Below are 13,183 nucleotides of genomic sequence, written 5' to 3'. Positions count from 1 at the left end.
GCTGGTCATCTGCAGCTCTTCATCAAACATCATCATCACTGTGGCTGTTTCTGCTTGTACTACTCCTCCCTGCATTATTTCTAACTGATCAGCTGAACAAAGAGCTCCAAATATCTCCATATCTTGTTGTGCCGACTGGTTTTTAGCGCTGCTAATAAAGCACCGCTAATTTGGTGAGGAACACGTTTAATTTCCTGTAAATTATGAACAGTAAAAGTCTCCAGTTATTTAGTAATTAAAAAGCTGTTAATATGAAGCAGTGAGGCAGGAAATGTTGGGTTTTCATCAGCAGTAACTTAACATGACTCTGATACGGCTGCCCCTTGGCACGCTTCCTGAAAGCTGGCCAATCGGAACAGAGTGGGCTCATTAGGAGGGGGGCCTTAAAGAGGCAGGAGCTTAAACTGCCTGTTAAAGACAGAGGCTGAACTAAGGGGCTGCATAAAGGGAGAGTAAAAGATAAGGATTTTTTTTAAAAACTGTAAATCATGCAAAGCTATTCTAGTGGAGTCCAAAAATAAAAATATAGAGCTGGAAATGAACATAGTGAGTCCCCTTTAAACACTGGCCCAGTGCTATGAGCCTGGGTTTATATGCACAAACACGCCTACACACACACATACCGTACATCAATGTTCTAATGTTTTGGTTGCCTTAGTGCATTCTGGGCTCGAATTAGTGTTTTTCAGAGACAGCTGTACAAGTTCAGTATTTATATGGGCAGGAAATTAGGACAGGCCCTAAATAGTCCTGGAGAAACTTCTTCTTTTCACTGCTCGATGATTAAAATCTTTGTATATTGCTGACAGATTCTTGGAGTTTAATCCTATCATTTAATTATTTTGTCTGACATGTCAGATTATATTGTCATAGCATTTCACAATTCTGTCAAAGTATCATATAACATAGAGAAGACACAGTGTTTGAGCTGTAGCTTTTTAGTTTGTGTGTATGCATGCATTCTGTGTCAGTGTGAGGAGAATTCAACTGAATGTCTTGTTGGAAAAGTTTTTTTTGTGTGTGTGTTGCTGTTGTTGATTCTCACTTTCAGAGGAACAGGATATCTGTCACACAGGGTATAATTAGTCAAAATTTGTCCTGCAAACCAGGCATGAATGGTTCACTGGCTATTAATTAATCAGTATTGGCTAATGTGCAAAAAGTTAAAAGGATAGACAGCAAAAATCAGCCCACCTATTAAGACATTTTGTTTATTGAATGATTTGAGTTGTCTCATTAAAACAATGAATCAGTTCAACAGAGCTATTTTTTGGCATTGTTCTAAAACCTCATCTGTGTTTTACTTCCACAGAGCTAATGAAGGGTTATACATACAAAATTATGGTAAATTACTTTCACAGTATCTATCAGTATGCGTGTAGTGCTACACAGCCAAAGAAATATGTAAAATCTTATAATGTAAAAACAGACAAAAGCAGTGTCACTACTGTATTAGCTTCAGGTGATGCCTGTGGTGGCAGAATTCTGATATGCATTTCTTTGAGGGAGAAAACAAAAGAAAAAAATCTGTAATACACTCTGCAATTCGATTTGTATTAATTCACAACCACAGTGACAAGCCATCAATACTGATGATAACAATAATGAATGTTATTTATTCTTAAGAGGCAAGCTTAGCTGCCTCATAAGCAGGAGGCAACAACATCAAAACACCCAGAAACAAGATCACCTGTAGAAAAAGCTACTGAAAGTGGTGCATCAAATTAATTATTCAGCTTGATTTTACAGTTACATTAATACAATCTGTTGCTTTTCACAAGAGGGCTGTAAAAGGAAGAAGGACATTTTTAATTGTCAGTTTGACCCCTGCTGCTCTCACTCCTGCGACGCTGTAACATAAACTGATTAATTATCTCTGCCAGGCATAAGCCTGGAGGAGATCATGTGTTTGGTCGTGCGTGTCCGTGTGTCTGTGTGTTTGTGTGTCCATGTGTGTATCTGTCCGTAGCTAATCTTGCATACTACTGGACCCATCAGCCTAATATTTTTGTGCACATTTATGACTGTATTCTCAAGGACCTCTTGTGGTTGCAGTGATTCACAATTGTTGAAAAACTATTTCATAATGCATTTTATACTGCCATTGACTGCTGACTGCTCACTCCTCTTAACCAGCCGGTAGGGGCTGCAAGTGAGTGCAGTGAGTCTGTTGCAGGCCACATTTTGGTCTTTGTCGTGGCTCATAAACTGACATCCATAGAAAAGTTTGGTCTCATCTTGAACCAGAGCATCTGCTGATTAATTCCATACCCAATATGTTATGATCCACTAAAGTTAAGCAAGATATGAGATGAATAAATCCCCCTTTTTTATTGGCTTTGCCACCATCTTGACTGTAAGGGAGCCGGGACGGACGACTGAGTGACATTCAACTCTTCTTTGATTGGGAGAAGAGAAGAAAGTAGGAAGGAGTTTTATTTTGTGTGATGTGTTACAACAAACTGTTCTAAATAAATAACAATGTTTAAATTGAATAGTTTGGACTTACTGTCCCGTTTATTGTTATCTTATTAAGATTAGATACAGTTAGGTGAAATTAGGAGTACGCTAAGTTAGTATACCAATACACTATTCTATTCATCTTAAAGAAATCTGAGACTATACATGCCCGCAAACACACCTGGTGGAGAACTGCACTCTACTGAGTGCACGCTCTAGTTTATAATGAATTTGGGTGCAGCTGTGTGTGATAATAGATCACTTTTGGCTATGTCAAACTAATTAACATTGTCTGAATCAAATATTTGGAAACCCATAGAGTTTAGGGAGATTTAAAACTTTAGTAAACAGGAGGTGGAGTTGATGAGATGAATAAAATCCAAATGGAATGAGGAAAAATTCACACATAAATCAATGTTTGTAGCCCTGAGCACAACAAAATTTCTCTCCCAGGCAGTGTCTCTCTTCAGTCAGTGTCCCAGCAGGTAGGGAGAGGGGCTCATACACTGTGGGAAATCCACATATCAATGCTTAGTTTGCAGTAGAAAGTACTGCACTATGCAGACAATTGCTCACTTCTCATAAAAAATTAATGGCGGCAAAATTGGCGGCTTAGTGGATTACATTTGGTGAAGCTTCACCATAAAACTAAAACACACAGTAGGAGCAAGGACGCAGCCAGTGAATGCCTATTTTTTTGTCAAGTATACACTGTAGTCCCATTTGTATTAATCTTTCAACATGTCACACATTAATATAAAAAGTGTCTTTCAATAAATATGGCTACCAATTATGTGATTGATAAAGATGTTAACTTTTAGTATTTGAATCTGAATTTGTTATTTTTCCTTTGCTGTACAGCAGGTGCTTTTTAGCTTCATGTCCATGGAGAGTGTGTAATCTGCAATACTGAGAGACCAAAAAAGACCCACCCACACATCAAACTACTATGCGGTGTGTGTAGTTGTGCATCATGGCACATATGTGCTTCCCAGGAGACAGTATTACTAAACAACATCTGTCATTGCCAAGAGCTGCGAACTTGACAAGAGCAAGTAATTGAAGTGAGAAGACAAAATACTTAAATATGCTAATTTCCAGGTCTATATTCTTATTCTGGGACTCCACTAGAGTAGCTTTGCATGATTCACAGTTCAAAAAACTCCTTATTTATCTTATACTGGCCCTTATGCAGCCCCTCAGTTCAGCCTCTGTCTATTAACAGACAGACTTAGATCCTGTCTCTTTGAGGCCCCCCTCCCAATGAGCCCACTCTGTTCTGATTGGCCAGCCTCAGGAAGCCTGCCAAGGGGCAGCCATATCAGAGTTGTGTTAAATTACTGCTGATGAACCTTTACTGCTTCAAATTAAAAACTTTTAAATGACTAAATTACGGGAGACTTTTTTCTTTGTTCAGCGGATCAGTTAGAAATGCAGGAAGGAATGGTACAAGCAGAAACAGCCACAGTGAGATGTTTGATGAAAAGCTGCAGACGACCAGCACAACTCTAACAAGTAAACAACTTATTTTACTTTGCCCTGCTGTGTAATGGAAAAACACTCACAGCGTGCCAGCTCGACTTGAGTCATGGTTCGGCGTGACTACCCGCAAAACTGTGGAAAAATACCATAATGTTAGCAGAGTGGAGCAGTGAACTCATGTGCTGTGCTTGGAGCGGATGACCATATAAAGATACCTGTCACAAGTTGACCTCAGCTTGGGCTGAAAGTTGAAAAAACTGTTGGAAACTGAGCGTTTACAGTAGTCTAAAGCTGGTGCTTTTTGCTAACAGGGATAACTTCTATGTACATTTACCTCATTATTTGACACTTTGACCACGTTTAATATGAACATCCGACACTGTAACATTATAAATACGACTGAAAATTAGGAAAAGCATAATAGGTCCTCTTTAACTGGACAAAAGCTACATGTGGGTTTGTTTGCAAACTGGGGACAAAATATATATGAACTCATCAACCAAGACCTGCAGTACTTGATTTATCAGTTCAATTTATCTGTCACAATGTGGATTAAATAGTGAATAGTTACACTCCAATTTTTGTGTTTTTCAGGGTAAAAAAAAAGAGATAAAAAGACAGCAAGAGATGTAAACAAAATGGCAAAGAGGTGGGTAGCTGGTGTGTCTGAACGTGTAAAGGTGAGTGCTATAGGGTAAAAAAAAGAACTGGTGCTTTACAGATTTGAAAAGGAGGTTTTGATCTGTGGTGTTTCGTGTTTAACTGACAAGATCTGTATATAGGTAGGGTGTGTGACTTGTACTGTTAAGAGTGGAGCACATACTGTTACCACTCATTGGATGTTGCAAACCGCAGCAGGGCAACATGGAAACCGTTAAAACTCCTGCAGAGCAAACAAACATATCCGTTCCTGTTTTGGTGATAGGAACATAAGAAAAGAAATTGGACATAAAGAAAAACAAGGGGGAGCATGATGAAACACAGGCATAGATTAGAAGAAACTAAATGGGCTGCACCTGATAAAGTGCAGGCGATAAATAATATACATCTTAGCTTTGAGGCATCTGAGAAAAATGAGAAATCCCTCAGCTGGGCTGAATGGGATGCATCAAAGAGCTCAAAGCCCTGGGACAGAACAGTATACACTCCAGAGGGTTACTTGTTCAAGCATCACACATGAGAGGAACTATTTGCCACTAAATAAAAAGTATATATTAAAAATGTTATTGATATTGCTATTAGCACTTTTATATCATTATAATTGAGATATGTGCAATAAACAACAGAAGTGAGATGGATTTAAGGAAGCTTGGGGATATTTAGAAGATATTTGCACTTATTTAGGTTCAAAGCAAACTGAGATGGTCTCCATCCCATGCCGCCCTCTCATTTGGCTGCTCCAGTAATGACTACCACTCATCAAACCATCCCTGGAGGAGAGGAAATTTACTACATTCACTAAATGTTCTCATCAAAAAGCTGAAACAACACAAAAGGAATTGGCTGTACAAGTAGGAAAACAACGTAGTGATGCAGTGACATATTTATTTAAGAATTTAATTCCAAAAATGATGTAAAGATAGCACCAAATGTCTTTGCAATGTTCAGAATGCAACAGCATGATTTGGTTAGAACTTCAAAAGCATCACATTTTAACTGCTAAATCTATGCTGAAGTATTGAATAAGTGCCTCCAAATAACACATGTAAGCTGACACCAGGCCTGACAGTGCAGTACTGCCACATAATTACACAATCTTTTTCTCAGTGCAGCCCCCTTCAATTTTTTCCTCCATTATCAAGAATATCAAATAAAATTCATTTCCGATTTATGAAAGTATTGAAGCACTTCTGCAATGAATGGGGGCTTAGTGCCTCATGATCATACCAGACATTTAAAGCTGCACGCACATTTAAAAGCCTCATGATTATTATTGAAACTACAAAATGATAATTGCTTTACACTGAGATCTGGACTCTTTTCATTCTTGTCCTCAGTTTGTCTGCCCATTAGGGGAGGGCAGGACAAAGAGAATTGTTAAAACTATAACACTACATGAGATAGTGGGAGAGACAGAAAGATCAGACAAAGGTCATTGGTAGATGCTGTTTAGCCATTTTTGTGTCACATTATCATATGTAAAAAAAAAAAGAAAAGTTAACTGAACATTCAGCCTCTGGATTAACCATTCAAGAATTCAAAGGTTCTTGTATTAGTATTATTGGGCTACATGAGCATCCAACAATAAGCATCACAAAGCATTAACCAACAAGATGTGTTGAGAACCTCTCAACCTTTAGCAAGGGGTTAAGTATGTGTGTGTGTTGGCAGTTTTGGGAAAAAAAACAAAATTAATTCAAATTGCAGGTTATTTATTATTGTTTTGGGCCTTTATGTTTTATGCAATAAAGACAAGCTAAAAGAGATATAACGTGAATTCGGTTTTAGAGTAGATTTGTACAAAATGGACGAGATGCCCCATGATATTTTCTGTGAGTCTGTCTCCCACCCTCATCCGTGAAATCAAAAGAATCATTGCTTCAGGTTTTTTCATCTTTGAAGTCAAAATCCCCTTGTTTCCAGTCTGTTTTCCTTTTTAAGTCTTTGAATCTGTCATGAACAACAAGCATAATGTGTTGCTTTGACATGTGACACCGTGATGGCGGAGCTGTAGCGGATGCGTGCTCTTTATGGCTGGATAGAGACAGCTTCCCACCGGTGCTGACTCTCTCCATCACCGTGTGGGGGCAGAACATTATTGAACGACGAGCACAGAGGAGACAGAATTACAACGTATAGTAAATACATAGACTGTGATTACACGATTTACACTTCAGATTGGAATGTCGAATTTGCATGACAGCTCCGCTCACTAAAGACACGAGGACACATTAGATGCAATTAGGTTGTTTCTCACACATTTCAAGCTGTGGAGCTAGTCCAAAGACATGTGAAACTAAATAAACCTAAATATCCTGTATTCATACAAGAGAACCTAACATTAAAGATGGATCTGCAAAAAGTCTGACCATAATCTAGCACTTTCTGTATCAGTCCGAGGTAAACAACAGAGAGATTCAAGTGTATGTCCAATCTAGACACTATCTCTTTGAAAAGAACCACCAGGAGAAGTCAGAAAGCTGCGGATCAATGGACTTCCTGTTAACGAGGGCTGATGGAAGCTCTAGCCATGTGATCAATGTAGGCATTAATCTTGTGGCTAGAGAGTAAAATATTGCTGTTTCCTGTCAATACATCAGCCTCAGTGGACAGACTGCGATACCAATCAGAGGAACACACAGGCAAAGGCACAAGCACACATCACTCAATGATATACACACATACAGGAACACACAGACGTTACACAGTAACAGAATAAGGGGAATCCTTTGATAACAGTGATTTTTGAGGTGTTTTTTTTAAGACAACAAATGTAAGTAATAAGTAGACTAACAACAAAACAAAGCACAAAGGCCTATCATAATGTCACTGCAACAGCCTCGGAAATGCCAGAGACTGTCAGTAACACAGAAAGCCAGTGACATAAATCAACAGAACCTGGCTTCAGAGACACACATTTTCTCTCTGTGCATTACATCAGTAAGCATAGTGTGCGTGTGTGTATGTGTGTGTGTGTTTCGTGGATCAGCACACAGAGGGTTTGGCTGGCCAAATTCCACCGGTTAGTGAGCTCAGAGCAATTTAAGTAGTCAACATACATTAATAGTCACTCCCACACACACACACACACACAGACACATACACACAAACAAAGGAGAGAAGAGAAAATGGACACTCCTTGAAAATACAAGCAATACACGTCTTTCAATATAGAGGGCAGTGACTCTGTGGGAATAGAAAGAGTGAGTGTATGTGTAACTGTGTGTTTTTGTGTGATTTTAATTAGTTAAGTTAATTAACTATCTATTAATACATCCCAGTCACTGGTAGCCTCAGAATACCTCCTGCCCTTTCATTGCAAGCGTTTCATTTATAATTGAATAACATCATAACCTGTTGTGGAAATCATTTAATAGATTATGGTCAAATGAATCGAGACAATAATGTGAAACAATATTTGCAAGTTCTTTGGCATCACATTACACTGTGCACCACAACAATTTTCTTTTCAATTTGACAAGTAATTGTCAGCTAAATACTCTTTACAGTGCTGAGTCACAGTTTTTGCAAGACTTAAGATTTAATGTAGGATTTCAAGTGCCTCATACACATAGGCTACAGATAGAAGCAGCAATTGAAGATGCAAGTTTCCATCCAAACGTAACACACATTGTAATCAAAATTCCAGAAAAGAAAATGTGAATTATGGCATGTTTTCATCTACTACTGTGAGTATTAGGAGTTGACTCTCCAGACTCTCAAGTCCACTGCCATTAAACCATTGGAGAAGAAGGCGGCGCAAATATCAAACACTGGAAAACCATGTGGAAAACATGTTGGAAATGTGTTTATGTTTGTTTCATGTATTATATTGAGGAACGTTACAGTCTCCTCATCAGTTCACACGTCTGACGTTTTTGTTTTTGTCTGCTATTTTTCATGTGATGTTTCAGTGACATGCTTCATGCGTGTCATTATTTATCTGCTAAGTCTGTTACCGTTGCACTTTGTCACATTTTGTTTTTTATCAATACACCCACATTGCCACCTAAGCATAGCCTACACACTTTTTTTGCTATATGTCAACTATGTGTCCACTGGGACAGAAACACACATATTCACTTGCTACAAAATTACACAGCTATACCTCTCAGTATGAAGAAGTAAAGTGTGTGTTTGTATGTGTCTGGGTGAGAAACTGAGCCGCCCACCATGTTGTATCTCACAAATCATGCTGCCAGGGCACGGGGCACAGCTCTCTCTGTCTGCCCTTGATTTCCATTTTCTTCAGTGTACCGCACCACCTTTCTCTCTATCTACAGTATATCTGATTGTTCTGTATCTCCATCTCCTCTCTCTCATTCTGTGTCACTTTCAGTTTGGTTCCCCCCACCTCAACTTTCTCTTTTGTCCCATCTCGTCCTTGCTCTGTTATCTCACTCATTTTAAGGCACCCCACTTGGCTCTCTCTCTCTCTCTCTCTCTCTCTCTCTCTCTCTCTCCATTGGTCTTTCTCTCTTACACCCAGACACACACACACCTCATCATCTCTTCAAACCCAATGACATCCTCAATCTCATCCTCACTGCATCTCCTCTTCCTCCTCCTTTCTTCCTCCCTATCTATTTGTCTCCCTACACTCCATCCCTCCACTTTTGTCTTCCACTCTGTTAAACGACAACAAGTCTTTGCTGTTTATTTGGGGAACATCAGAGACAGATTGTTTGCTTTAGGGGACGTCTGTCTGTGTATACGTGCCTTGCGTGTGTGTGTGTGTGTGTGTCTCACACTGTGTCCTGTACAGTCAAGGAACTTATCACTAAAATCTTCCTACTAAATCAACTCAAGTTGTTTGAAGGAGTGGGATAGAGAGAGAAAATATCATTTGCACTTTTACACAAACAGATGTTTTAATAGAAACAAGCAGTGATGCCCCAGAATCCAGACATATAGTGGAGGAAAATCTCTGTAAAATCTATTCAATTGACTTTTTTACTGCAAAAATGAGAGGGATGGATTAAACAAATATCCCCAAGAAAATTATCTAGTGTGCTGACATGATGTCACACAGCATAATGTCTACCACTGTGAAAACACGGCTGTATTCTCTACAGCATCCCCTATAGTCACAATAGACAAAAAATGACCAAAATGCTTAAAAAGGAAGGAGATGACCCACTTTCTGAAAAAGTATAGTAATGAAATAGGCTGGGTATTGAACCTCAGCACCTTCTGAATACTGATCAAAATGTATTCACAGCATCGAGTATTCAAAACTGTCATCCACACAAAAAAATCAAATGCTCAGTCAGATTCTTAGTCTTATCTACTTATTCTTTGATCAGATATTTCCTGAATTCAGGAAACTTTGCTAAGTTTAGTCTGTATTTTATTTGGGATAAGATCTTATATTGCTGTTTGTGTTAAGATATCATTAAGAACTCATATTTTATTAAATGAAAAAGGTACTTGTGGGATAAATGTGTTCAGACGATACCAAGGCCCATTCATGAAAGCTGTCCACATATGGATCTTGTCATTATGTGCACATAACCACACAATGTCATCTGGTTATGTAATAAATGACAGCTGTGATCCCTCCAACAAGACACAAAATGATCTGCATTACATTTCCTCAACACATACAAACCTCTGAATTTATTGGAAATGCTGCCAGACGGTGGAGACTAACTGCGTTCAGGTTCAGATAATCTGACCTTTCAGTGCAACAACCTTGGTGTGATTCTGTGGGAGGTTTGAGTGTGTGAAGCCACAGAGTGCTGCATCTAATACGGGCACCCTGACCTACAGAGAAACCACTTGCTTCCTCGATAGGAAAACACTGCTTAGACAGCACAAAGCTATTTTCTTGGTGATTGACACTCACCTGTCATGCCTGGAGGGGTTTTCAAGAATTTCCCGTTGAAATTTTGAATCACCACATCGCACTTCTCTGTTGACTCCATTCTGAAAGAGAGCAGAGGAGGAAAGACACGAGGGCTACTTCAGGACAATCAGCTCTATTTGTCACAATTCAATATGCACAAAAGGTACTGTGGCTCTTAAAATCTGCGTTGATGTTAAACATTTGTACTGTATATATGTGTCTGCATAAGTGTCCTAGATTACAGTAAGTGCATTAAATGCCTGTCTGTTTATGCATCTGTGCTTGTTCATCTACATATGCCTGAGAAAAATGCCTTAGGTATGCCTCTACATGTGTGTGTGGGTTTGTGTGTCTGTCTATGTGTTTTCTATGGGGTTTCCTCTCCTTTGTCCCGGTTTAAAAGCTCCATTCAGTCTGATCTGTTGTGTGTCATGTCCTCTTTGTCTGCTCCTATTCAGCTCTGCTCACCCAATCACAGCTCAATGACTAATTGCCTGCTTGGCAAGCAAAGCCAGTGTGTATGTGTGTGTGTGTGTGTGTCTGAGCGAGAAAAACAGTGATGACAGAGAGAGATTGTGTGTATGCCTGTGTGTGTGGTATGTGAGCATGTGAGCACGGGTTTTCTTCACATAGCCAGTGACCCTGAATGGAGCCCTGACTGCATTCTAATCACTGGCACACTCCACGGTGTAAGTGAGAAGACCACACACACACACACACACACACACACAGGAGAGTGAAGGGGCCAAGGGCACAGGAATGTGAAGTCGTATCATTAGAGCTAAAAGTCCTTTGGTTGTAAATGGCAGGGAGCCAACTCAGGGTAACAGTGTCTCTTGCAATTATTTAACACATGAATCTGGACCTTATTGTGAATATTATAAATCAGTAATATTTTGTGTCTGATAAGTAATTACAGTTTGTCCAGTTGAAGCTAACATTTGAATAAATTTGGATAAAATGTTCGATTGACATGTGAAATTTGTCTGGGACAATGACAGTAATAGAAAATCTTAAGTGGCAATGGGAAATGTCACCTCAGTTTCTAGTGTGGTGAAATGCTAACTTCTTGGAGCATGCAAGACTTCTACACAACAACAGTTATGTAGGGTTGTAGTCTGCTGGTCGACGTGTTGATTAGTTGGTCGATATGCTCTTATCCGACTAAATTCTCATTGGTCGAATAATCTCTGTGTTACTTTCATAAGGAGAAAAGTGCTACATCAATAGCTTTCCAGGAGTAATCCATTATTTCCTGCGGCGGGAGGGACAGACTAACAAATTACCTGTAAAAACGGAGGTGTATTCAAAACACCCCCGTTGTTTTCACAACTTTGAACTTGCCCAACCTAATGGAGACTGCTGGGTCTAACTGTACTCAACGTTTACTGAATCTGTGTTTCTCCATGATGACACAACGAGAACCCCCGCAAGGCCAAAAAAAATATTTTTTAATATTTGATAGCGTTTGGGAGTCTCTGAGCAGCGCTGTTCCGGTACATGAGTCAACCTCTGCCGTTGCCTGAGAAACCACCAGTAGCATAGCTCCGTTAAGGAGTATGTTTGCATAGCGATTGGGAAAGAGCGAGGGGCAGAGAAGTGACGGTGGATGCGAGCGGGGCAGAGGAAAAGGTTAGTAGTAAGTTGTCAGTCTGGCAGTAAATGTACAGTACAGACTACAGTGTGTCGGTTAATAAATGCTAAAAAGTCACGTCTGTTGTTTCTCTAAATGCTGGAAAAGTAAAGGAGGTTAGCTCCAAAGTTAGCAACAATGGGTTAGCCTAACCTGAAGACACAAAACAGAGAAATACAGAACGGAGAAATGTGTGGCTGCCGAGTTTACTGTGCACTCTGTCCCCCTGCGACTAATCGATTAATTGAAGATTATGTACGATTTTAGTCGACCAAGATTTTCTTTGGTTGACTACAGCCCTATGGTTATGACAGTGCATGTGCGTATTTGTGTATTTATTTTTGCATTTTTTCCTTCTTGCGTACCTGGCAAAGCCGACTCCTCTGCTCAGGCCGCTGGCGTCCCTCAGTATCCGTGTGGAAATGACGTGACCAAAAGGCTTCAACATGTTCTCCAGCTCCTGCTCGTCCATGGACACCGGCAGGTTGGAGATGTACAGGTTGGTGGGGTCCTGCTCCTGTTGCTGTGGCGAGAGAAGATGAGGAAAGAGAGCATAAGTATACGTTTCAATGCCAGCCAGAAAAGAGGTTACGAATTTTTTGGAGAGATGTGCACTCTTTGAAAATGCCTCTTTGAAACCTTGAAAACAATCACTGGCATTGCGTCTCAAAAGTCCATTATAAGAACATTTTAAAAAGATTATGGAAACAATTTATACAATATTCTTGATAATTCAACTTCCTGAAAGATCAGCAGCTCTCAGAACTCCTTACTCCAAAAGGATAACTCCAGACATGAGATTGCCCTTGTACTAAGCAAACAGTTTTTTTCCCCTTTTAAGTGTGAAATGCTCAAGAGTTAACTAAAACCCTCCACTAAAAGCTGGTTTTGCAGCAGTAAATGAATTCAAGGTTAAGGCAGAGCCATTCAAGTTATTTATTTCCATATTTATGACTGAACATCCCACTGCAAAAATATCTGTGAATTTAGCTCAAGTGGCAAACTCTCCTCAAAAGAAGAATAAACATTTCATTGAAAAGGCAATGCACCAGCTTCATGCTCAAAACCCCTGAAGCAATAAGGAAACCCCCTCAGGATCC

General features: G+C 39.6%; 1 protein-coding gene across 5 annotated transcripts in view; it reads right to left on the bottom strand.

Moving 5' to 3' along the window:
* The window catches only part of LOC122986741 (RNA-binding motif, single-stranded-interacting protein 3-like), a 192,029-nt gene that overhangs the window by 29,074 nt on the left and 149,772 nt on the right, over nt 1-13,183 (bottom strand). For all 5 annotated transcript variants that reach the window (XM_044358069.1, XM_044358067.1, XM_044358068.1 and 2 more), the window contains 2 exons: nt 12,449-12,606; nt 10,451-10,530 (listed from right to left, as the gene is read on the bottom strand). In XM_044358069.1, the coding sequence (XP_044214004.1) occupies nt 10,451-10,530; nt 12,449-12,606 (238 nt within the window). The remainder of the gene's footprint in view (nt 1-10,450; nt 10,531-12,448; nt 12,607-13,183) is intronic.

Source organism: Thunnus albacares, chromosome 8 (assembly GCF_914725855.1).
Source record: "Thunnus albacares chromosome 8, fThuAlb1.1, whole genome shotgun sequence".
Taxonomy (NCBI): domain Eukaryota; kingdom Metazoa; phylum Chordata; class Actinopteri; order Scombriformes; family Scombridae; genus Thunnus; species Thunnus albacares.
This window is presented reverse-complemented; position numbering and strand designations above follow the sequence as displayed.